General features: G+C 38.8%; 1 protein-coding gene across 4 annotated transcripts in view; it reads right to left on the reverse strand.

The window, feature by feature from the left end:
* Nucleotides 1-25,152, reverse strand: part of TRPM3 (transient receptor potential cation channel subfamily M member 3) — a 405,277-nt gene that overhangs the window by 48,818 nt on the left and 331,307 nt on the right. For 3 of the 4 annotated variants that reach the window (XM_063423115.1, XM_063423111.1, XM_063423114.1), the window contains 8 exons: nucleotides 24,578-24,650; nucleotides 16,410-16,510; nucleotides 14,459-14,593; nucleotides 11,834-11,884; nucleotides 5,058-5,198; nucleotides 3,713-3,742; nucleotides 2,313-2,602; nucleotides 1,343-1,571 (listed from right to left, as the gene is read on the reverse strand). In XM_063423115.1, the coding sequence (XP_063279185.1) occupies nucleotides 1,343-1,571; nucleotides 2,313-2,602; nucleotides 3,713-3,742; nucleotides 5,058-5,198; nucleotides 11,834-11,884; nucleotides 14,459-14,593; nucleotides 16,410-16,510; nucleotides 24,578-24,650 (1,050 nt within the window). The remainder of the gene's footprint in view (nucleotides 1-1,342; nucleotides 1,572-2,312; nucleotides 2,603-3,712; nucleotides 3,743-5,057; nucleotides 5,199-11,833; nucleotides 11,885-14,458; nucleotides 14,594-16,409; nucleotides 16,511-24,577; nucleotides 24,651-25,152) is intronic. The other variant, XM_063423113.1, reaches the window with a different exon arrangement.

Below are 25,152 nucleotides of genomic sequence, written 5' to 3' on the forward strand. Positions count from 1 at the left end.
TCATTTTCAAAGGGAAAAAGCTGTTCTGGGAAATAAACCATCACTCATGCTTGCAAACTCATTTCTTTGTCATGATGCTTCATGTAGCTTGTAGCCTGCTTTAGCTTTAAACAAGTTCTGCTAATGTGCTTCAATGAAATAAAATACAGACTAGAAACTGAGTAAAGGATCCTTGTGAAGGTGTTAGAAGAAGGTCCAGGTCCTGGTGTTAGAAGAAGCTGAAAGGAAACACAGCCTGTTACCTTCAGTTATGCATTATGAAATAAAGGTCTGAAATATTTTAGGGCTTAAGAAATGTGTGCTGAAAAGTGGAATGCATGTAGTAGGAAATCAGTTGCTGCACTGCCCTCCATGTACTTTGGTTGAATATCTGCAAAGCCAAACAGTGAACAAAGCAGCTGTCCATCTGAAGGATAATAGGCCTGTGAGCTCAGGAAATAGGAGGTAGGAACGTCTCCAAATGTGAGAATGTTTTCTATCTGTAGCAGAACATGTATGCACAGGTCCTGCATAGGAATGCAATCAGCCACTTGTTCTCATTCATCACTGTCACTGGATGAAGAGCCAGTCTGGAAGCAATGCATGTACTCCTAAGCATTCTTGCCATTACTGAACATCTTTTCACATGGCAACACAGCTGAGTAATTACCAATTTTCACACAGACAATTAGTGCAGAAGAGAGAATCCCTTCACTGAAATATTTCTCAGTGATATGGGATGAAGAGGCATCCTGGGTATGGTCTAATTGGTGACTGCTTTGGTGAAACATGCCATGAATTCAAATTCATCTCAGAATTCAGTGTGCATTGTTAGCAGTTTTGTCAGCTGTAAAAGTAAAGCTTTAACAGCTTTGAAAACTGAATTGTGCTTCAGACCCTCTAAAAGAGTCCCCTCAGACACCATCAGGAAGATTTGCAAGGAAATTAGTGCTGCCTACTTTGCCTGTTCTGAGGAAGGTTGTCAGATCAGCACCTTTCAAAATAGTTACATCACTTACATTTCCTTTTCCTTTATTTATCTTTAAAACCCTTGACTAACTCCTGAGGTATACAGATAGGGTGACACACTAACCTCCTACCTCAATCTTATTCTGATAAATGATGCCAGAGGGGATTTTAAGAAAGGGAATGAAAAAAATCTAAGCTGTGTGCTTTGAATTCTGGCTTATGATAAGCCCCAGCTGGAAAGCTGAACACAGGAAGAATATACCCTGCCTAATGTCACTGCAAATAAACATCTGAAATATGGTTACTTTAGACAGTTATTACTGATTTGTTGTGAACCCTGTCACCATCTATTAGAATCCTCTGAATGTTAATTTTATTTTAAAACAAGAATGACCTTTAGGCCAGAGTTTTTTCTCATGCGGAGACGGCCCATCCACATGTCAGTGAGCAGCATCTGGCTACAAGTGTGAGCAATGAAGTCCCTGTGCTTGGCTGCCACTGCAAGCTGCAGGCATGTGGCATTGCTCCAGTTCTTCAGCTCATAGGTCAGCAGTTTCATTGCCAGTTGCTCGTCCTGCTTGTACGACTGGTCCAACAGCTCGACCGCCAGCTGGCCAAAGTCCCTGCAACAGAGGGACATCCGTTCAGCACACATGGTCTTGTGCTCAAAACACCTCTCTGCGACTGCCAGCCTCTGCAAGGGGCACATCACCTTGCATCATGCAAATCGTGATGTTGACTCTGCAAGTGTGAGTGGCTAATGTTAGGCATATCAATAAGTGCCCCAGCTTAGCAGTGATGACCACCCACACCTACCAGCTGTCTGCTCCCACCTGCCTGCCCACCTCCCTGACATTTTCTAACTGAAATCCTCTAGTTACCTGCAGCTTAAGGGATTGCTTCTCTACTGTTTGCCTGTGGCTTCATGGTCAAACCTCCTGGAAGACCAGTTGTCCAGTATCACTTCTAAAATCCTAAATTTCTAAAATTTTAACATCAGGAAAGATTCGTACAGAATCTAGTATCTTGCCTTGCTCATCTAAGCATGACCTCTTGGTTAATTAACACTTCTACCTGAATACTATGCTCACAAAGATTTCAATAACTGTTCTGATGGGTATGTACTGAGTATCCTGACAAAGCACAGAGAAATGTTGCAGTCTGAGTCTTGGGGCCTCAGGGAGAACACATAAGCAATATAGATATTTCACTGTCTTCTTGACATCTTCTCATTTCAGAAGTTATAGTGCTAACAACTTTGCTGCTCTGGCAGACAGATTGTTTAGAAATCTCTCTTTCCTAAATTTTTTTTTCCTTTTTTTTTTTTTTTCCCTCTCAGGAAAGTGTACTGAAAGGAAATTCACCTGGAATTGTGATTCAGCTCTTGGGATATGTCATCTACCATGTCATTTTCTGATGCTTCGTGGGCCATGGCTTTGCAGAGTTTGCAGGCCACCAGTGCTTTAGCCATAGCCTCTTCCCCATGCTGCCAAAAGAAGAGAGCCATCTTCTGACGTTTCATCAGCACAGCCCACACCATCAGTTCGTGGAATGGGAAGGGAAAGTGATTGATCTCAGGGTCATCCATATCAATATCAACTTCTTCTTCTTTTTTCTTTGTTGGTTTTCTCCCTCGACGCAAAGGGACATCATCCTATGGGAATTGAAGAGAAAGTTTTTTCATCAGTGAAGCAACTGAATCAATTCACACAATTCATTGAAATCAACACCTAAGATGTCAAACACATTTTCTGCAGGCTAGCCCATTCATCATTTCTTGGACAAAATATTTAACATAGGTAAACAATAATAAAAGGCATTGGTGCATGCACTGTAATTAAGACAGTAAATAGGGAAACAGAGCCTTGGACTGTCACTCTGAATTGCTCTTTCTCCCTAATAACAGAGAGTACAATCACACAATATCCAGAACCAGTTTGGAAAAGCCACCATTAAAATAAAGCTAAGAGCTCACTGCAAATGTAACATCTCTGTAATGCATCTGCCTTTTTCCACCTCCAGAAAGTACATATCCAAGGAATTTTCTGGTCTGCTGAAGACTCCTTTTATGCTTACTCTTGTGTTTTCTCCCTTTATCTCCTTACAAAGGTAGCAATCTCCCTTCTTTACATCTATTCTGCATGTTTATTCCTTCCTTCTCCATCCCTTTGTTGTTTCTGTTACCTTTAGTTTCTTTCCCATTTTAGCCTTTTACTTTTATCAAATGAGCTGACCTTTCTGTCCTGTGTCTATGGATGGAAAAATGAAAGTGACTGTATAAAATAAACAAATATCAAAATACTACTATCCACTTGAAGCATCAGGGTAGCCAAAAGTGCCAAGTGCTGAGATGACTTTGGCCTGTGTAAAGATTTCCTGCATCATTCTCTGTACATGTTTCATTTCTCTGAACATGTTTTTAAGTTAGATGGTATCTGACTGAAATTCTGCTTGCCCTGCCAGACTGGAACATTTTGTTTAATTCTTATTAAACAAACAAACAAACAAACCCAAAAATCCCATTGTTAGGACAGAGTCCTGTTTTTCCATAGCTGTCTCCTGGACTTTTATTAGGAATGTTTCTTAATCTGCCCCCCGTGTAAACAAATTTTCTGGATGAAAAATACTATTCATGCTTTCATTACAGTGAATTTAAACATTATCTGGATATAGTTTATATTTGTCAAAGAAAGAAAAGACATTAACATTTGTCACAGATTTTTCCTTCTTGTCAAAGAAGTAAAAGACATAAAGATTTGCCTACCTCCATTCCCAACAGCTTCAGGGCTTTTGGCTGTACATAAAAAAAGTTAGAAAAATGTTATTTCTCACAGAATAGTGATGAAAAACTATGGCTATTTGCATATACATATATGCATATGTACATGTAGAGAGACACAGAATATAGGAAATATCAATAATATATATGTAATGTAGTGTAATGTAATAGTATATATATACATATATACACCAATCAAATAATTACATATATGTAGTTATTTCAAACTTGAGTTTGACACTATTTCACCAAAACCACAAAAGAAGAGATATATTTGGATTCAGGTACAAATGACAACTGGTTAGGGTTGTCCTAGCAAGAAAGTGATAGGGACCATTGATAGGGCAATACTGGATTTCTCTGGAGTACCTCAATGTTTTGGCCACTGCCCTGGAACACTTCCACTGATTGCTGTGGAGCCACTCTGTGTGTTGGTTCACTATCAGTAAAATAACTGCTCAAATGCTTTTCTTAAGGGAGTGTCTCCCACCAGCTACAATCACTATCTCTCCTTTCAAATGTGAAGAATCATAAGGAAAAGCATAAGGAAACAAACCCATTTTAGGTAGTTGTCTGCAAGCATTTCACAGAGCTGTTGCTACTGATAGCCACTTATTAATACTTTCAGTGCTGTGTATTTCTAAAATCTGAAATGTGAGGCAAAATTAGACAAAGAAGGAGCTACAAATCGTACTGAGAGTAGCAGAACAGACGTTTATGCTGGATTGAGTCAATGGCAATATAGATGACAATAAACAGCTTTTGTGTTTTAGAAAGACCTGACTTGGTATTCACAGTGGCATAACTTAACAAATGTGGAAACAACAAAAATACTTAACAGTGTTGCCATGAACCCAATGACTGCTGAAGCCACATCAAAAAAAACTGTTTTGAATTATGGGTTTCTTTGCCCTGAACCCTCAGCTCACAATCAGAAGATGAGCCATGAGACAGGAAATGCATCTAACGATGTAGAAGTTTTCAAATCTAACTCAGCAGTTAGAATTATAGTATTACTGGTACAGGTCAAAAGATTTATCCTTTAACAACTGTGAATACTCACAGGTTTCAGAGTCAGAGTAGACTCTTTTATGTGCTGTTTTCAGCAGGGCAGCAGAACACAATAATTTTTTCATTAAATTAATAAAACCATGGCTTGTGTCAGTGTCTGGCTTGTGATGCATTATGGTGAGATTACTACAATGCACATAAAGGAAATGAATCTGGAGAATGAATAATGTGTGCACTGGACCCCACCAGTCTGGATCCATGTAAGAAGCTGTGGTAATCCCTGCCATGTCAAGAGCATGACAAAAAACTTGTTTCTTACCCTCTTGGGCCCGAACAAATTGTGGTACAGTGTTCTGAACCTCTTTCTGGTGTAATTGCAGCGATACGCTCCTCCCATCAGGTACTCTATCACCAACCCAATATCAATCAGACTTATCCGGTAATCAGGAGGCAAATTTCCCTGCAATAAAAATAAGGATGGTGGAAGAAGAAATGCTTATTACTGACACTATCAAATGTACTTTAAAATTATGTTAGAATAAAACAAATTAAATAGATAAAATCAGGAATATATTATTATGCTGGTTAATTAATTCACCTTAAAATAGATCCAACCGAAACCTGGATATTCTCGCTTGGAAAGAAGACATAAGTTAAATAAGAAGGTGAAGAACTTGTTGGAAGAAACAGAAGATAACGTCAGTAAACATACTCATATTCTTCAGCTGGGGAAACAAGGAACATGACTGTAGAAACAAAAGCATGAGGATCGATACACTTGAAAAATCAGGCACAGTTGCTGGACTCTAGTTCTGCAAGATAGCACTTTTCCTGCACCAGCTCTAACCCACAACTTGTCCTGGCATCTCACTTCTCTGCTGGCATCTCTCTGGACTGCCTCATCTGAACTGTCAAGGCATGGTGAAGTAACATCACACAAAATCTTCTGCTCACATGGGACCTGCTCCTTCCCATCCTGCAGTGTTTCCTTCCCGTGTTCCAGGAAAGGAAGGGCAGGAGGTAAGATTAGTGTTACAGCTCTAGAGGACTTACACAGTACATGAACTATCATTATTACCAGTTGCTAGGGGCAAGAAAAGTCTATCACCATTCAGTCTTGGAGTTATTTTCAAAGAATACACACGCTTGCTTAAGTTTCACACCCACAATGTGGGAAGCATCTGTATGTATGAAAGCTGTAATCAACAACATATCTATGGTTAATTATTTTGGGGTTTGTTTATGAAGAAAACTGCAGGCCTAGTAATTTTTCTACATATTCCCTGCCTGAGTTTCTTACATATTTTAGTAAAAGTCCCTTTAAACACATTATCTAGTTATGTAATTTCCAGAAGAGTCATGGGAATTGTCTCACAAGAAATGAACGGAGTTTGTGGCAAGGGTCATTAGCAGGATCCTGGAAAAGATGCCTACATACTGCTCCTTGCATTTCTTTTCCTTTCTTAACCTCTGTTAGGTATTTTTATGTATCTATATCTAGATAGATGTGTATATGTATATGTATATGTATATGTATATGTATATGTATATGTATATGTATATGTATATGTATATGTATATGTATATGTATATGTATATGTATATGTATATGGTGTCTTCAGCATGTACCTTTAAACTTGAAAGGAAAAAGTATGCCAACTATGTCCACATCTTACTGTTGTTTTTATGGGAACTCCCTTGCAGACATTTTCCTTCTCTTCCCTTTCAAATCTGAAAATGGCACCACTAAGGTTATGAGTTCTCCAGTACTTTTGCAACTTCTGTTTGCAAAACTGGGAAGAAAGATTTCAGTAACAGATTGTCTCTCACTGCATACAAATTTGTTCTGAGTTAATGGGGCATTTCTATTCTCCAGTTGCAGTAAACCAAATGGGACATCTTGTGTGCTGAATTATTTCAGGCTGGGCTTGCACTCACAGATGTGCCAGTCAAGTCTCTTGGGGATCTCTGGCAACGGAAGAGCAAAACCCCAGTGTGGACACACCTGCTCTTCTATTCCCTTCAGTGGAACTACACAAGGTGAACTCTGATCCCTTTACAGGAGGAAAGGACTAATGGGAAGGTAATGAACCCAAATGAAAGTTTGCTTCCTTATCTAAGTCACTGCTTCTGAGTTGACTGGATGACAGCTCATGTTTCAGTAAGCATTCCCTACTAGAAAAGGAGGCATGATTCAGCAAATTGTGAATAGATCACCTGGCTCAAGAGACCTCACTAAGAAACACTTCAGATTTACAGAACCCTCTCTGTTCTGTATGTCACTGTGCAAAAGATATCACTACAAAATAAAGGTGGAAAGTGAGAGAAATTATTCTTCTGTGTCCTGTGAATAGCAGCCTTGAAAAAAAAGGAATATTACTCTAATAAAAAATTATCTCATAGATTCAATATTGCAGAAGGACCACAAATTGTAACCACACATTAGCTTCAAAATTTTTCAGTACACTGTAATAATGTTCCATAATGATATACAGTACAGATCACAGTGAGCCTGTAGCTCTTTTTATGTGTTCATTAGAAGGTTAGTGATTCACCTGGAGCAATTCTATGACTATCATGTCCTGCTCGATATATCTGCATGTCTGGAGATATCTGTCTGGCTTCTCTGGAGACGTGCTTGCCACATTAGAGCAGAGAAACACTAATGCAGAGCAGATGACAATTAGTTCTGTAGAAAAGAAAAAACGGATGCAGAGATCCTTCTTCCTTTTCTACTTCAGCCATGAAGAGCTTATTTCCTGCCCTGCTACCATGTTACAAGCAGCATGCTAAAAAGTTTGAGGAGGGAGAGAGGGAGGTTGTGCTCTCATTGTGTACCATGCCCAACAATCAGCTGGCATCCAAAGGGACAGAAAACCAAGCAAATTTAATGGAAAAAATTGACATGCCAACCATTTTTAAGTAATGTCCTTTTTATGTTGCATATCCTTTTGCAACCTTCCTAATCTTGTCTAATTTGATGAGTGGGGGAATTACTATGGTTTGCAGGAATGTGTATTAGCTTAGATAATTTGGACATGGTAATATTTATACTGAACAATTTAAAGAAAAATAACATCTAAAATTAAATAAAAAATAAACCTAAAAATTAATTAAAAATTAAATTCTGCTAGGTTTGTTTGGTTGTTTTTTCCCTCCAAATGTTCTTCTCTCTCCAGAATGTGTAAAATGATAATTCTACTAGAACAAGGATGAATGCCTTAACAGAAATGGGAGTTGTAGCTCCAAGGCAAGATTGTAGTTACACAGACTCCTTCTATCTTAAGGTCTTCACTCAAACTGAATGCTTTAAATATTACTAAGTGGCAAAAACCATTTGAGCAGTTAAGAAACAACAACAGGCATCAGGGTGCTACACGTTTTACAAAGTGTGAGTTTCTTTATACAGTTCTGATTTCTAAATTTTCATAAAAGATTTAGCTAAAAAATTTCTAGTAAAATAACTTTGCATCTAAATCTCCCAGATAACACTGAAATACTTCACTAAAGAAAACTCCCAAATCCACATCAAAAACCACATTTCATAAATATTATTTTTACAAAGTGAGAAGCCCTAATAAATAAAACTAAACCATCCTTGTGAGAGAGTTATACTCATGCCAAAGCATTTATTCTGTCAGCAGACAGCTTGAACCACCCTGTCAATGTGAAGAATGCTTGAAAATTAAGCACAGTGGTGCAAGTGGGATAGAATTTGGATGAACTAATTTTAGTTCAGTCTAGGTGGTCAAGAATTACTGAGGAGAAAGTTTGATTTTGAGGTAAGATAGTTGTCCTATCAATAATTAATAATTGTGTTAATAATCAATGAATCTTTTAATGCTGGGACAAACTCTTCAGTGTTAATGTACTATTCTTCTGAAGAAATTTCAAGTTTAAAATGTAGCTAGTCAGTTGTAGTACTTTTTTCAGTTCAAGTGCATTTTTGTGTCACCATGTATCAACCCTCTGAGTTTGTGTGCTGAGGAAAGAATAATAGTGCCAAAATTATACATATTGATAGTTTGTTCTTTGGAAACACAGACATACAGTAGCAGTCCAAAAACCCCCCAACACTGGATATGTAAATAACCCTGAAGTGGAATTGAGATGTGTTAATTACATACAATGTTTTGGATAATTATTAAAAAAAAAAATCCATCTGTTAATTTCTACTGATCTTCGTCAGACAGCTGAGTAAGGGAAGGTGTGGTGTTTTGTTTTTTTTTTTTAATTTGTAGAGGGCAACCTCCACTTGTAGAGAGGGTGTTCTGCACAGCCACTGTCTGATTCTTTCTGCTTAGCCTGGGTACATTGCTGTGCATGGTCTATGGAAGGAAGGCAAACTTAAATGTGAAATTCTGGACCCTTGACAGGAGATGTCAAAACAGCAATGAGGCCAAAAATGCAGGCAGGTTGGCCCCACTAGGCAGCTATGGAACTGCAGGGACAGAAAGGTGCTCTAAGGAGGAGTCATTATGACATAATTTGTCTTGTTAATACATGCAAAGTTCATGCCCATTTTGATTCCAGTAAATTCTTTAAGATTTTGTCTCCAGGCCTTTACAATATGCTGACTAGGCTTCACAGCACTATTTGGAAATCTAAAGGCAAAATACATTGTTGTATTATATGTCTCTGTGCACATGTGTGTGTGCATGTGTGTCTATAGGCTGCCATAAATGCAATCTGATCATATGATTTCTGTTGCTCTAATTATATGCTTTATTAAGCAGGCATTAAAACAAAACAAAACAGACCAGAACAAAACAAAACAAGACAAAACAAAAAACCAATCCAAACTATAACAAAACAAAACAAAAACAAAACAACAATCTCCTACTGCTTTATACAGCTATATAGTACAATAGTACTAAACTACTGCTTCTATGATTTTTAAACATCCATTTTCTATCTGAGAATCCACAATGATCAAGATGCAAATAATTTTTTTAGCTTCCACTCTTTTAAATTGTGCAGGTTTTAAAATTGAGATGTACATGTAAATGCACAGTGTATTTCATATTGATTAGGTATTATTTCAAGGTGGTTTATTACATACTATTGTATTTTTATTGTGTGATGCCGTAACTAAATCCGAGAAATTAGGTATCTGGCATCAAAATATACATGAACTCAAAAAACTAGCATCAGCAGCATGGTCTGTCTTTCATGAATGATGGGCCATCTAACTGTCAAATGGTGATGTGTCCATTAAGAAGTTTTTTCCAAGGAGGTATTTCCATTTAAACTGTTGTCAGATTTACTGACTGATTTATGGCTTAGTTGACTGGTAAGGGATCTGCTCAGCTGGCAGGATTATGGTGAGCTGTCACTTCTCCTTGTGAACTCTGGCTGCTCCTCCTCACTGACAAAATGAGAAATACAGCCCCAGAGGTCCATTTTTTTTTCAGGAAGGTGCTAAAGAGCCACACTAGGCTGTCTGTTTTCAAAGCTCTCATCTATGCTTATAAGACTGATTCAATGTAGTTGGTATCACTGAAGATTTTAGATATCAACAGAGGAAAGAAAGATAAATTTATGGAAAGATAACAATCACCTAATAGCTAGAGGCCACCGTGGAACAAATAATGTCATCATGTATAGTGTAAGTTTATTTAATGCCTATCCACATACATCCATGAGTATGTAAAGATTATCATCTTTGACTACTTTGATGTCTTTGACTGCTTTGATGTCTTTTCTTTCAGGAATTTCTTTAAAAGTACATATTCAATCAGGGGCTCAGAAAAAAGAGATTAATATTATTTAGTTACTCAAACACAATTTGCTATGCCTTTAAATAAGGACTTGGAAAGGTGATTCTGGGAAAGAGAAGGCATTTGGAAATGTATATACTTTAAAGTAGAAGACAGATTATGCTTCTTTCAGATTCTTACAGGCACATAAATAACTACATATTGAGTAAAAAAATATTCTGGAAACTAGGGCTTCAAGAGCAGTATCCACTCTAAATAGATTTTATCTTCATTCTGCTGAATCCAAGAATATTTGTGCATTGTTTCTTTTTGTAGGTATTTCACATTTTTCAGTGCTCACTTAATACAGTAAACAGAATTGGACAATGATGATGCCATGATAACCAAAGAATACCATCAAAACTTTCCTAAACATGCTACTAATTATTCTGTATAATTATTTAATAAAAAGCTGATATATATCACATTACTACTCTCCTCCCTTAGGTGACCTCAATTCTATTCAGCTGTCATGGACAGAAGAAACCACTAAAATCTGTGCTCTTAGAAAAAGCGTCCTCTCCTTTTTCAGTTTTCTATCTAGTCCCATGTACAGAAATCCTTTCTCAAGTCGGCTACCCTTGAGGTCTGACTTACATAATATGCAAGGTTGTAATCTGCACATGCTTTGGAACAATATTCAAGCTGATGAGGTAATTTGCAGACTCAATCTCCTTACTTGATCCATATATTTAAAGGATAAGGGATTTTTTTTTTCATTTCAGCTGCTGTAACTCTTTTAATCCTGAGTACATTGGTAAAGGTATTTGGTATCTCCTCCTTGCCACTATACCTTTCAGTATTTCTGTCCTGCTCTCCCAATGGATTTTTATAATTCAATATTCTTGAACTTAGCCTGATAAGGGCCAGGGGAAAGTTGCAGTACTCTTTTATATTGCTGCTGAGGATGATGGCTACAATGTACCACACAATACAGAATGAGGAACTGTTTCAACAAGCCAGGGTACAGCACAAGGGTAACAGCTATTTTACAGGCTTGGAAATAAACCAGCAACACAGAAAGTAGCTTTGACAACAGTTGCAGATACTGAAAAATACAAGTAACAGCATAAATCCACTCAGTATGTGAGAGCCTACAATTGTGGCAGCAGACACACTATTGCTCAAGCATCTAAAACCACAGAGAAAGCAAGCCAAATAACTTGCTAATTGTGCTTTGTATGCAAAAAGTTCATATTTGGAGCACACAAACAGGGCATTCTGTACTGGCAGGAAGAAGAAGGTTCTGACTTAAAGCTCATGCAAAACAGAGATTGTGTTTAGCTACAGAAAACCAACAGCATTATTTTCAACCTACCGTCTATTGGACTCTTACCTTTTTCACGTCCCTGACTAGATGATGCAGAGTGTTGGATGGTCCATGTCTCTGCAAAGGACAAATGAAGAAGAACAAAATAGTTTGCACAAAATATAAATGCTGAGATAACTTTCTCACCTTGGTAGCTTAGAAATCAGGCAGCTGAGAGCACTTCAATTGTACAATGTTATCAATTAACAAAACACCCAAATAATTACAAGAGCACTATTTCACCTGTTTCTCTTTTTTGTTTTTGTAGAAAACTCTTCCCTAAGAAAACCCTGTGAACTGCCACATTGGATGAAAACTGAAGTCCTGTGTATCAGGTTAGGCTCCTGGCTTAGAAAAAACAGCACAACATGCACAACCTGTGGGGAAGGTGGAAGCAAAACCAGCTTCTATTGTCTCAGCCTTCCTGCCCTCAGGACTTCCGCTTCCAGTGCTGGTGGCTCAGACACACTCTGAGCCTTGCATTGCATCAAGGCTGTCTCATCTGAAAGCCACTGCCTGTGAATGCATATGCATGTGAATGCAGAAATGCACAGTCTGTGAATTTGTCCAATCTTCTTTTGACTCCAGGTGTCATTGCAAAAATATTCTGCAGGTGAGTCCCACAATTTCGATGCTGCTGCTGCTGCTGCTGCTGCTGCTGCTGCTGCTGCTACTACTACTATCATCTTTATTTCTCCTTTGTTTTTTGACTGTTGCTGGTATTTTAAGAGACTTTTATGAGAGGTTTTCTTGGTTGTAGCAGATGATGGATGAGACGACTACACGAGTGTAGTCGATGTTTCCGTATACACATTGCTCTGCACTTCCCAACGCTTAATTTTACGTAACGCCATCTCTGAGCATGATGAGACTTACCTGTGATTCTTCTTATGGTGCTTCAGATTTTCTAAATTATCTGCAAATATGATTGTCTCTTCTGTAGGTACCTTTTTTCAGATCTTACATGAACAAGCTCAACAGCAGCGGTCCCAGGACAGGCTCTTCCCATGACCCTGGCCATAATGTCCTTTTGTGGTAAAACCAGACCATGTATTCCTTCTACCTGTTTTCTAACATTCAAGTAGTTTTTAAACCAAAAGCATTTTTGATCTTCTAAGCCATGGCAGCTACCTTTCTGTAATAATCTTTAAAGTTTAAAAAAAAAAAAAAAAAAGAAAAAAAAAAGACCAAATGCAATATTCTTACATTCTTATTCTCCTTCCTGCATGGTGATTGCAGAAATGGTAATAGATTTCTAAGGCTTAACATATTCCTGCAAAAGCTGGGTAAATTCTTTGTTGACATAAAATTGATTCCCTTGTCTACTAGCTTCACAGGTCACTCCTAGGTCTCAAGCTGAAATATGGTATTTTTTAATTGGCCTTGTGATTCTTTTGGTGCTAAGGCTATCAGGGATGTATATGTGGTCACACAGTATAATTGGTAGTTTAGGAATTTCAGACCCTGGGTCTTTTGGAATTTGTGCATGAAAAAATGTATGCTGATTTCTACAGCAATAAATTTGTTCAAAAAGCCCTTATTTTAGCTGTAGAATTGAAGACTTCCGCCAAACGTATTCCCTGTAAAAACTGGCCTTGGTACAAGAACTGCAGTGCTTATGTTACAATAAAGCTCACAGGCATTCTGTTATTAGTCAATAGGCAAAGTGTAAGCTGACCAAAGATCAGATGGCAGTTTGTCTCTAGGGTGGCATATATATACCATATATATACCACACACACACACACACACACACACACACACACACATATACATACCTGTATATACCTTTATACTTTGCCCAAATATAATAAATCCCTTTCATATTTGATATTTTGCAAGACTGACTTCTGGTCACCATCAGTGTGAAAACACCTCCAGATAAGAGCCCAGTGTGCCAGCTTATGACAGCAAAGGCTTTGAAAAGTACTAGCAGAAAAAAAGCTTTTTGAAAAGAAAAGCCCTATCTCAGGCCTTCTGCAACACACAAAGCTGTGAATTCTAAGAACTAGACAGAACTTTAAGTTTTTTTCATAACACATAAGAAGTTTGAACTTTCTGAACTTCTACCTAAGTAGGCAATAATACTGTGAATGTTGGAATGTGTTTTGCATTTGAGAATTCAGAAGCAGACTTAACTTGTGCAGTTTTATGTTCATTTTAATGGCAAGGATTAAACACTTTCAAACAGGTTTATAAAATTCAAAGGTCTAATTTTTGGAACTCAGTGGGGGCATGGGGAAGTCCTTCATTGTAACAGAGACTGATTAGGAGTTGGAAGATTTTTCTGAAACCATATTGTCAGGAGTCACACTACACCACTGTTTGGATCCTAATTTGCCAGTTACTGTTTTCCAGCCAGTGCCACTCGCATAAATCTTAGGTTTGTCATATTGGAATTACAATGACAAGAAATTAGCTGGCACTGTGTGACGCTTATTTCATGTCTTACAAAATCCATACAGCAGATTATGTGGGCAAGACACAGCAGGTCACATTTCTATGAGACACAAACAAGAGAGACAATATGGACTAATGAAAAATTTCTGCAGCAGGTGTTGACTGCCTGGTGCATCATCATGCCATTACAATACAAGTGGGAGCTAGAACAGTGAATATAGAGACAGAAAATTTGCCTTAGGCTGGCCCTACCGTATTGTACAATTCCTCTAGCCGGGAGATGGTGAGAAAACGATGCATGCTTACTCCATTTTCTATGAGTAATTTCACAAAATCCACTCTGTCCAACACCAGTGCATCCAGCATTGCTTGCTCAAGGGAGCCCACCTGCAAAGCAAGTGATTAATTGAAGCTGTTCCTGGGCATGGCAGGCTGCATCCAGCTGGTTCAGTCACTCCAGCACAAGCAGGGAACCCTGACAAAATTCTGAGGGTTGCTCTTCTATCCTTGAAATGGGATAATCATGGTTTTAATCTGTAACACTTTTTCTGATTCAGGGCTGCATTTTCAAAATGAATATTGGAGTGCTAGTTAAAATACTCTAGGAAAAACAGATTAGGATAAAGGAACTGGAACCCAGTAAACTGGTGATCACATCTCTACCTTATTCACCATGTCATTATTATAATTATTTCTTTTCCTGTCAAACATCTTATTTGTATTGGATATATTTGTTATGTGCATACAAAATCACTTTAATTCTGCCTTCTATAATTTTCTTCTGTTTGTGGTGTGGAGCCTCAGGGAAATTTGAACACCCAGGAAACAGAGATAGCTTCCTAATTTGCATTTTCTTTGAAGATCCAAATGCAAGAGGTCTTACACAAAACCTCTCCTTATCTCTTGTAGGTTGGGCACAGTTAGAAGGATGAGATAATGTCTTCCAGCTTTTAGCTTCCAAAACGATTGCAGTTTGCAGAATTTATGCAAATTTTTGCTATGATGTGGTGATGAAGAGATAACAAAGAGGACAGTTCAGTGCTATTAAAATCCCTCCTATGTTTTGACAAGTACTTATGCCCAATATCAAAGACAAAATAAATAGTCCTGTTCACTCCATGACTGAAAAGGCAAGGATTTTTGTACTAGATTTTAGGGGTAGCAAGCTGCAGAAAGCTACATTTAAAGCAAGGATACTTTAACAGAAGCTTTCCCCATTGTTATAATTTTTCCATGGGGGATTGTAAATGCTCATGTAATGATAGCATGTAAAATTTTAATGATAGTGATGAAACAAGCGTCACAGAAATGACGATTGTGGTCCAATTTAAACTTCTGAGTGAATGTTTGGCTTTAAGGAGATACAAGTTGTACAAGTAGAGATCGAGACCTTCTGATTTTGTTGGGTTTTTTTCTTCTTCTTTTTTTTTTTTTTCCTGTGTGACTTCTGTCCCTGTAAAACTTGCATCACAATCTGGGAGTTTACTCTTCCCCCTCTGCCTGACACAGCATTCGATAACCCCTCTTTTTACAGCCATACTACTCCTGAACAAAATCCATGTCCCTGGTGCTCCCTGGGAATAGTATCAGCCAGGGAGCAACTAGAGCACAGGAAGGTGCAGATGTAGAGCAGGCAGATCTACGCAGAGCAACAGTGGGCAGGGAATTAACACCGTCCGAGGTCTGAAGCCACAGCCCATCCGTGGAGACACTGCTGATCAGCTCCTGCAGTCTACCTGACCTCCAACATTTGTATGGCATATTTGTTATGTCAAATCATCACCTTACATTCAGTATTTTCATATGAAAGCATGCTGCTTGAAGAGAAAAAAGTTTTGACTTTCCTTAAACTTATAGCCTAGTCCTAAAACATGGCTGTACACTTGCTTTCCTCGGCTTGCAGAATCACGCTTGGTAGCATAAATCTGGTACTTCCCGTTTTTTCAGAGGTATGGTTTCCCACTCCTAAGGCATCGCTAGATGTCACCATTTCCTTGGACAATAGAACACATCAACCTCTCATTGCAACTGTGCCTGCCTTCAGCAGCTGTGATTTGGAACCGTGTGTTTGGCAGGACTCAGTGTATTTTAAACCACACTAAAACCACCATCACAAACAGAATGGATTTAATACTCTTGAGGGTTCAAAGTTCAAAGTAGAAGATGCTGTGTATATATACATATATATATATATATACTGTACCGGCCACTGTTGCCCATAAATAAAGATCTGACTGCGGGCGATGTCTACTCTGTTCCAGGCTAGTGCTAGGCTCAGCTGGTCGGGAGCAGATGCATTAGCTCCTGTGTATACAGACAGGGGTGCAGGGAGGAGAGCAGGAGGAAAAAGAAACAAGACATTAGGCTCGTTATGCCCTGGTAACTCCTCTTTGTGAAAAGTCTCACAGATGTCCATGTCATTTCTGCAACTGATCTATGTTAAAACAAAACCAAACCTTCCATTACACCTGTAAAACAAACAAACAAACAAATCTGTTCTCAAATCTGGATCTGTAGTTCTCAGATTGTCTTATAAAAATTAATTATTTCCTCATATTCCCTTCAAAATACAGCAGATAGAGGTGATATCAGAAGAGGCAATTTGTGGTGGACTAGTCTGATTTCTCTCCTATCGAATGGGAAGCAAGAGAACAAGCCAGGATACAGATGGAGCTGCAGGAATAAACACACACCCATACGTATCGCAACACACACACACACACACACACACATATGTTCCTCTATCAATTACAAGTAGATTCAACGCATACAGACACCACGGATTTCAGTAGTTGTGCATTTTTTGGCATCTTACACATTCCAGCTTGATAAGAAGGAATTTCTCCCCTATTTATACTGAGGTGTCTTGGTGGGACAAATTTCCCTTCATATATGAAATACCCATGTAAGAAAGCATTCTCTAAAGCCTGTGTCAAGGTAGGATCTATCCAAATTGAATGAGAAACTATGCAGATAATAAGATGGATTTGGAGCTGTTTGCTTTTGGAAGAGAGGGTATGTTTTTTCCTGCAGTTTTAATGGACACTGTGGGACATTCCTGTCCTGCTGTGTTTTTTTAATATTTCATGGTTCTCAGCTGATTTGTAATAATAAAACAGCATTTGTGTTTCAATGTCAAAGGGAGAACTGGCCTGAATGGACTAATCAACCAAATAAATAAAGAGCCCTTTGACTTTTAACTACATATCTGCTTGCAGTAGTTAGGTGATTGTATAAAGGCTTATTTTTTAAAGACCTCATACCTCTACTGTTATTTTGCCTTTATTAATTCTTATACTGGTATCATGGAGTGAGGATAAATAATAGCTTTTCATTACTTCAAAGCATTTCTGTCCCCATTTCAGTACTATTTAAATCCACATACTGTTCCAGTTGAAAGTGGAGTCTGAAATTGGAGGTAAGGAAAACATAAAGTTGGCTTCTGAAATTCTCTGTGAAGACCTTAATAAAAGCTCCTTAGTGGAGCTTAGCTTATAGTTTAATTTCATAACTCTCCACTTTGAAGACAGCTTACAGCTGCCATTGCCAAATACTTGTCGATATCTACAGTAATTGTTTGGGAGATGGTGGATTGTGAATCATCCAAATCACATTCATACAGAAGTTAGCTCTGATAAAAAGGTGACAATGCAGAAACAGAACAGAATCGAAACAAATGAAGAAGGAAAAAAAAAAAGTGAAAATACTTCTGTGAGTTCTGTGGCTAAGAAGGATCAGGAATGCCCCTTTGCATATGACACAACTTCTCATTGCTATGTACTACAACACAGACAAAAGCTCTCACAAGAGACCACAGGAGGGATGCCAACAACATCTGAAAGTCTGAGAGTTTCTTACACAAGCAACACGCAGCATTCAAGAACAGAAAATATTTACCTTTGGGAAAGGCAAAAACGTCTCTACATTTCAACATCCCAAGATTTATGTACAAAACCAGAAAAAAAAGTACCTGCAGTTAGTATGATAGTGTAAGTTAAACACACAGAATAAATAATGTTCTCCTCCCTCCTGAAGCAAACAAGAAATGCTCTCATCAGATCTCCTCCTTCCCAATCATATGCCTGTAGGAGAAGTGAGAGCTTTAGCAGATGCTCAGGCAAGGTTTTTGGTGAGCCATGAATGAGGCATATGGGTGAACTCTAAAACCTGGGGGCAGTGATGGGAATCCCACAGCCTGACAACATTTCACACACGTGATGAGGGAGCTCCAAATCCTGACTTTCCTACTGCAGCCTACAGTATGAGTAGCCAGGGATGCCAGGTAGTTAGAAATCATTTTGGATCAAGAGTGAATCAGATGGACTTGGGAAGGGAAATGAGCTATTTACACTGCCCTCACTTCAGGCAGAAGTCAGGTTAAATCCCAAGGCTCCAGGTGAATAACTTCTGAGCCAGAGCACAGAGTGTTTTTTACTTTGTGTCAACTGACCCTAGCAGTCCTGGGCCTCTTCATGCTTTATGAAAGATTCAGCTGACGGATGAATAGAGGGTCTTCTGGTGCATTTGGTCACAGGAAAGAAGAGCTGGCACGGGGCATGAGGTGGTGCCTGCTTATTCATTCATCAAAATTGTTTTCATTGAGCATGCTCATTGCTTCAAATACTGAGCAGAGGGAAAATAAGCCATGGTCCAGCCTGTGTCCTTCCCATCTCCCTTCATTGTACTTAAGCCTGCCTGCAGCGGCCAAGTTTTCCTGTTGGTACATGCACAGTCCCAGAGCTGATGTTCTTCTCAGTGCTTGTCGCCATAATGAGTGAGATAATTTCATTGTCTCACAGAGCAGTGCAGGTATCTGGCAGTCAAAGGAAATGTGTGGTTTCTCAAGAGGATGTTATACTCCAGTCTGAAGCTGTCTATCAGCTAGGGTGTAGATTGGGCAATATGGGTGTGCATGCTGGGGCTCTGGTGCATTTGATTGGATGGGTTCTTCCACAGTATAGTTTCTTGCTGGAAAGCTCTTTCTTCCTTCTCCTCTTTCCTATATTCCTTGAGGGGTTTTCAGATGAATGTGGGTAACATTGATGTTACTTAAGAGGAGAAGGAAAATCAAAACTATAAATGTTTGTACCAAGTAGCATGTGGGCTATGGATACCTTTTAATTGATTTTATTCTACAATAGAAGTGATGGCCTTTGCCTCACATGAAAAAGGAAGCATTCAGGCTATTTTAGGTGGAATTCTACCCACTATTAAGAAGTATGAATGATTCCACTCATAGGAAAAACTTCCCAGAAAAAAACATGAGACGGCCTTCTGAAGATACTGTCTCCTTTCAATCATTTCTTTGACTACATTCAGTGCCATAGAGCATGGACTTGAGTCAGTAGAAAGAATCCAAAAATGATCTTTCTGGGGATGCCTGTCTCTCATGAGTGTCACTGTAATGTGCCCAAATCAAAGCCGAAGCATATTTGGGAAATAAATAAGGTAGAGTTAATAACCAATTGCATTGTATTATTTTAATTACCGTGTCATATTTATTGCATTAAATAATGTTCTGGGTAATATGACTAATGTCTCTGTAATATTTACTCAGTACTCTGGTGTCTGGCTATCTGGTATCTGGTAAGATATGTTCCTCAAAATAATGTTTTGAAACTATGACAGCATCTGCACCCTGTGACCCTTCCTTTCATCTGCTCCTAGAAGAAAAGTTGCAGTTGGAATGCAACACATTGTTTGGCAGTATTTTATCTTTGTTTAGATACCACTGGATATAGATAGACTGCTGGGACAGCTGTTAGTTCCTGCGGATGTTAATTTTATGTTCTTAGGCTGCCATTCAAGAGTATTTGCATAGGTTCTTGCATATCTTGCATAGACTCTCCTATGTAAAAAGGTAAAAAGTCACATTGCATATTCAGTATTTTGGACCAAAAATGTAATACTCCTCAATGATAAAGCCTGAGACTATAAACTCAACACTGTCTCCTTGGTGAGCCAGGGTACACATCAGACAATGAGTGCTGTCCACTTGCAGGATTACTGAAGAGCTTTTATATACTTATTACTACAGGGTCTTACATACTGGCTAACAAAAGCAATGTAAACCCTAAAGGATTTTCCTGGAATAGCCTATGATCTTGGTGCTCAGGTATCTGGAACGATTAAATGACATGAAACATCTACCTAGACAGAAATTGTTGTGGGATACCCATTTCCACATTGCACCTAAGCATGTCAGTCAGTCCCCTTTGAATCAACACCCAAAGAAAATAAATAGATTAGGGAAAACAGTAAACCAAATTAACTTTTTCCTTTGTGTCTCTGCAGGTATGATGCTGTCTCCTGTTTTGGCAGCTCTTTGGTGCAAAGGCTATGTTTCCACAGCATTTGCTACAGAATCATCCTGGCAATTAGGAAACCAATTGACAATATAAAAGCAGATAGCAGAAACAGCTATGAGTGCAGCAACCAGATAGCTGACCTAACTCTGAAACCTTTTTATGTCTGTGATTTCATGGTAGGCAGACTATCCTTGACCATCTGATACTACGTGATGGTTATTCAGTGAACATAAATCATGAGTTACTCACAGGCTGGAAAGTATGCAGAGACTTCAGCTCTGCTTTAGCCTAATCTGGCTTATCTCAGAGGGTACATGGCAGTGATATCACTGTATGCACATATCACACAGCACTTCTTTCCCATTGCTGACAATTGCACTGGGAGGCTTCTGGAGCACCATCTGAAACATGGATGGTGCTAGTTGGCTCCAGACATTGCAACAGCTTCGTGAACTAGGATCTCTGAAGCCACTTCAAAGCAAATATTTTTTTAGAACATCTCCATATGCTGTCTTTAAATTCCCTGTCATATGCCTTCTGCTTTGCTAGCAGATGCAAAAAGACAAAATCCATTTTGGTGTGAGTTCCAACTGTTCAAGTTAAGTGAGCACAAACAGTTAAATGGTATCGATAAACTTGCCTGCTATAAACTCATGCCTTTGGAAATTTACTTCCCACATTTGTGTCTCTCAATGTTAAAAAAAAATTCCAAACCATATGCTGTTGTGACATCCATGCAATGTAAATTGATAACTAGTTTGGGTGCCATTCTGTAGTTTATTGAAGATCATTTCCAAGAACGATAGATCTTGCTGACAAGATTAAACAAATGACTTTTGAAAACAAACAAAGAAATAATATGTGGTGCTGGGTTTGGGGCTTGTGGAACATGCTGTCCAGGAGAGCTCCTGAATTGGCAGTGTGTCTGAATCACAGAATCACATAATCATTAGGTTGGAAGAGACCACCAAGATCATCAAGTCCAACCCAGCTCTAACACCTCAGCTAAACCATGGCACTGAGTGTCACATCCAGTCTTTCTTTAAATACATCCAGGGATGGTGACTCCATCACTTCCCTTGGCAGATCTTTCGAATACTTTATCACTCTTTCTGTAAAAGACTTTTCCCTAATATGCAACCCATATTTCCCTTGAGAAAGCAGCTTGAGACTGTGTCCTCTCATTTTGTCAGTTGAAGCCTGGAGAAAGAGATCAACCCCCACCTGACTACAACCACCTTTCAGGAAGTTGTAGAAAGTGATAAGGTCATCTCTGACTCCCCTCTTCTCCAGGCTAAACAACCCCAGCTCCTCCAGCTGTGCCTCACAGGGTTTGTGTTCCCAGCCCCTCTCCAGCCTTTTTACCTCCTCTGGACGTGCTCAAGGATCTCAACGTCCTTCTTGAACTGAGTGGCCAGAACTGGACACAGCACTCAAGGTGTGGCCTCACCAATGCTGTGTACAAGGGAAGATTGATCTCCCTGCTCCTGCTGGCCACATTATTCCTGATCCAGGCCAGGATGCCCTTGGCCTTCTTGGCCACCAGGGCACACTGCTGGCTCATGTTCAGCTGCTGTCACCAGAACCCCCAGGTCCCTTTCTGCCTGGGCACTGTCCAGACACACTGTCCCATACCTATAAAGTTGCAGGCGGTTATTGTGGCCAAAATGCAGGACTCAGCACTTGGACTTCTTAAACTTCATCCCATTGGACTCGGCCCATCCATCCAACCGTTCCAGGTCTCTCTGCAGAGCCCTCCTACCTTCTAACAGATCAAAACATGCTCCCAGCTTAGTGTCGTCTGCAAACTTACTAATAAAAGACTCAATACCCTCATCCATATCATCACTAAAAATATTGAACAGAACTGGCCCCAACACAGACCCCTGAGGAACACCACTGGTGACTGGCCCCAGCTGGATGCAGCACTGTCCACCACCACTCTCTGGGCCTGGCCATGCAGCCAGTTGCTAACCCAAGTTCTTAAGTCTGGTGTGGGTTTAAAAAGAGATTAGTTAATCACTAATTTTATGCAGCAAATAGGAAGTGATGCTTTGTGCTTCCAAACTTTTGTCCCCCTCCTCCCTGACCAAATCACTTACACAAAGGTAGGATGGGTCACAATGTGCTCCTCTTTATCAGAAGCTGCAAATTCCTCATCAGGAAAAGAGAGAAAAAGTTACTGCTAATCACTCACCAGTTTCATACATTGCTCTGCCCCTTTTTTCACACAATACTGGAGAGTAGGAAGGGATGAATTCTTAAAATTAAACTTAAGAATTTCAAGATAACTCAGACCCAGTCTTCAAATCTCCTTACTTGTTTTACTTATCACAATCATTATTTTTCTTTAGTTTAAGATACAAGCAGCTGTGGGAATGCTTGTTTCCAAATAAGTTTCCAATGCCATGAAAATTCCAACAGCATGAAAAAATAACTGATTTATTTTACCTATTACGAATAAATTACTTACTAATAATCAATAGACAAGGGGTTCTTGTTACCTTAGACTTTGATGAAAAACCCAAGTATCCATCAGGCTAGTGAGATATATTTACAGAAAATCAGTACTTCTTTCAAGGTGGGCCAGAACACTTGTACAAAGACAGGGTGTGAATAAGGACAACTGACTTTGCTGAGACAACAGATTTCATCTTTGTCTATATCAATTAAGCACCTTATGATCAGGAGGCTTATATGAACCAGATGCACCTGATGAGTCTGATCTTCACTGAATACCTTCATAACCAGAAAGTCCTGAGGGAACAGGGTTCCTTCCTCCTGCTCTTTTTTTGAGCAAGAAACAAGTGTTGCTGCCATCAGCAGATTTTCAAATCAGGATTCTCAGACAAGCATGAAAGGAGATGTCAAAAGTACTTACACAGATCTAGGCACTGCCTGAGCTAACAAAAGTCTCTGATGATGACTTGCACCCTTAACATGAAGAGGAAATGAAATTTTATTTTACTAAGGGGCCAACAGCACTGATTTAGGTACTTGCAAAATGGATAGTCCAGATCAGGGAGGACTGCTCATATACTGAGATTGCAACCACTAAAACAGTTCCTCATGTAAATACTGCAAAAGGACATTTCAAATAGAAAACAATCCCTCGCAGGCCTGTGATTTATTTTCTTCCGCTTCCAAGAGTCAGTTTTCAGAAGACTCCAGGGATCTATGTTGGGATATAGATCTTGAAAACACATCTGGAAAAAGTGGAATCACAACTCTAAGACATTCTTTGCCTTATTAATAGAAAACAAGAGCAGTACTTTCAGAGATTGTCTTAAGAACAAATGTGAAGAGAATACCGTCACACTGAGGATAATGAAGGATTCAGTTACATTTAGGATAAAAAATAAAACCTGAAATTACATTATTTCCAAGGGACAAGAAGGAGAAATTTGGCAATGAATGAAATTCTTGATCCTTGTTTTCAATCAATTTGTTAATTAATATAGACCAGGGTCTACAATGAACAGTGGCAAAAGCAATTTTATTTAAAGCCAACCTTTTAGGACCAGAACTGTAACATGTAATGGCTGAGAAAGATGCAAAAACCAGCCAAGTTTAGGATTAAAACCCCAACCATCCCAATAGCTACATTCTTAACTCTACAAGTGGAGGCTGAAAAGAACCTGACACTACTTCCAGAATTTTTTAGGAATGACTACAGATAACATCTTACCTTGACAATAGAGCCAGCTTTATCTAAATGGATGTTCTAACTACCAAGGAAATCTGAGTTCTCTGGCTGTCTTCCTGGGAATACTAAACTCGCCAAGTAACTTGTAGGGGTCATCACTGATATTTCTTGTGACACGGCAGTGGTTGTGTAGAACAACGATTCAGAAAGGAAAAACAGTAGCTATTTAAACATTAAAGCTATTTTAACATTAAAGAAAGAGCTGGATTAGATTAAAGCAGTTAGAGCAAGATGCATACTTCAGTTTCACAGTATAGATTCATCACCTTGATAGATACGTCAATAAATGCAGGTTTCAGCACATTAGAGACACAAGCTGGATTGATATAGACTCACTGTGGAGTTTAACTCTGTTACCTTTTAGTAGTGCTGTCAGGATAGCTAAATCAATATCCTGGTGTCCTTCTGATCCCATTCGAAAAACTGTGATCTGCAAGATTAATAAACAATACCATTATTGATACCACGATAATTAAAAAAACCCAAAACCGCTTAAATTAGGACACCATGACTTGAAACTTAAAATGTCCTGACGTCTATGAGATAATCTTACTTTATTTCCTTTATGAGAAGCTTATTAAATAGGAGTAACATATAGTATATTTAGTGACATAAAATTTGGTAGGATAAAAAGTGTATTAATCTTCATGTGGAAAAAAGGTGTTCAGTGATACATGCAGGGTGAAATTGGAGATGAAAGAATATTCCTGTATTAGTTAGACTTAGAGTTCCCAACAGATTATGTGGAAGATTTAGGTGCACTATGAGTGTGGACCTAATTGATGGCATATGTCACAGAATAAATATTTTCAAGTGATATTAGAAACCTATTCAACCTTGTGAATCTATATAGGAGAGAGTTTGATAAATCATCTGAGAATTATGCTTTTAACAGGTCCAGGAATGTATTCAGCCATGTATGGTCAATGACC

Source organism: Prinia subflava, chromosome Z, assembly GCF_021018805.1.
Source record: "Prinia subflava isolate CZ2003 ecotype Zambia chromosome Z, Cam_Psub_1.2, whole genome shotgun sequence".
NCBI lineage: Eukaryota > Metazoa > Chordata > Aves > Passeriformes > Cisticolidae > Prinia > Prinia subflava.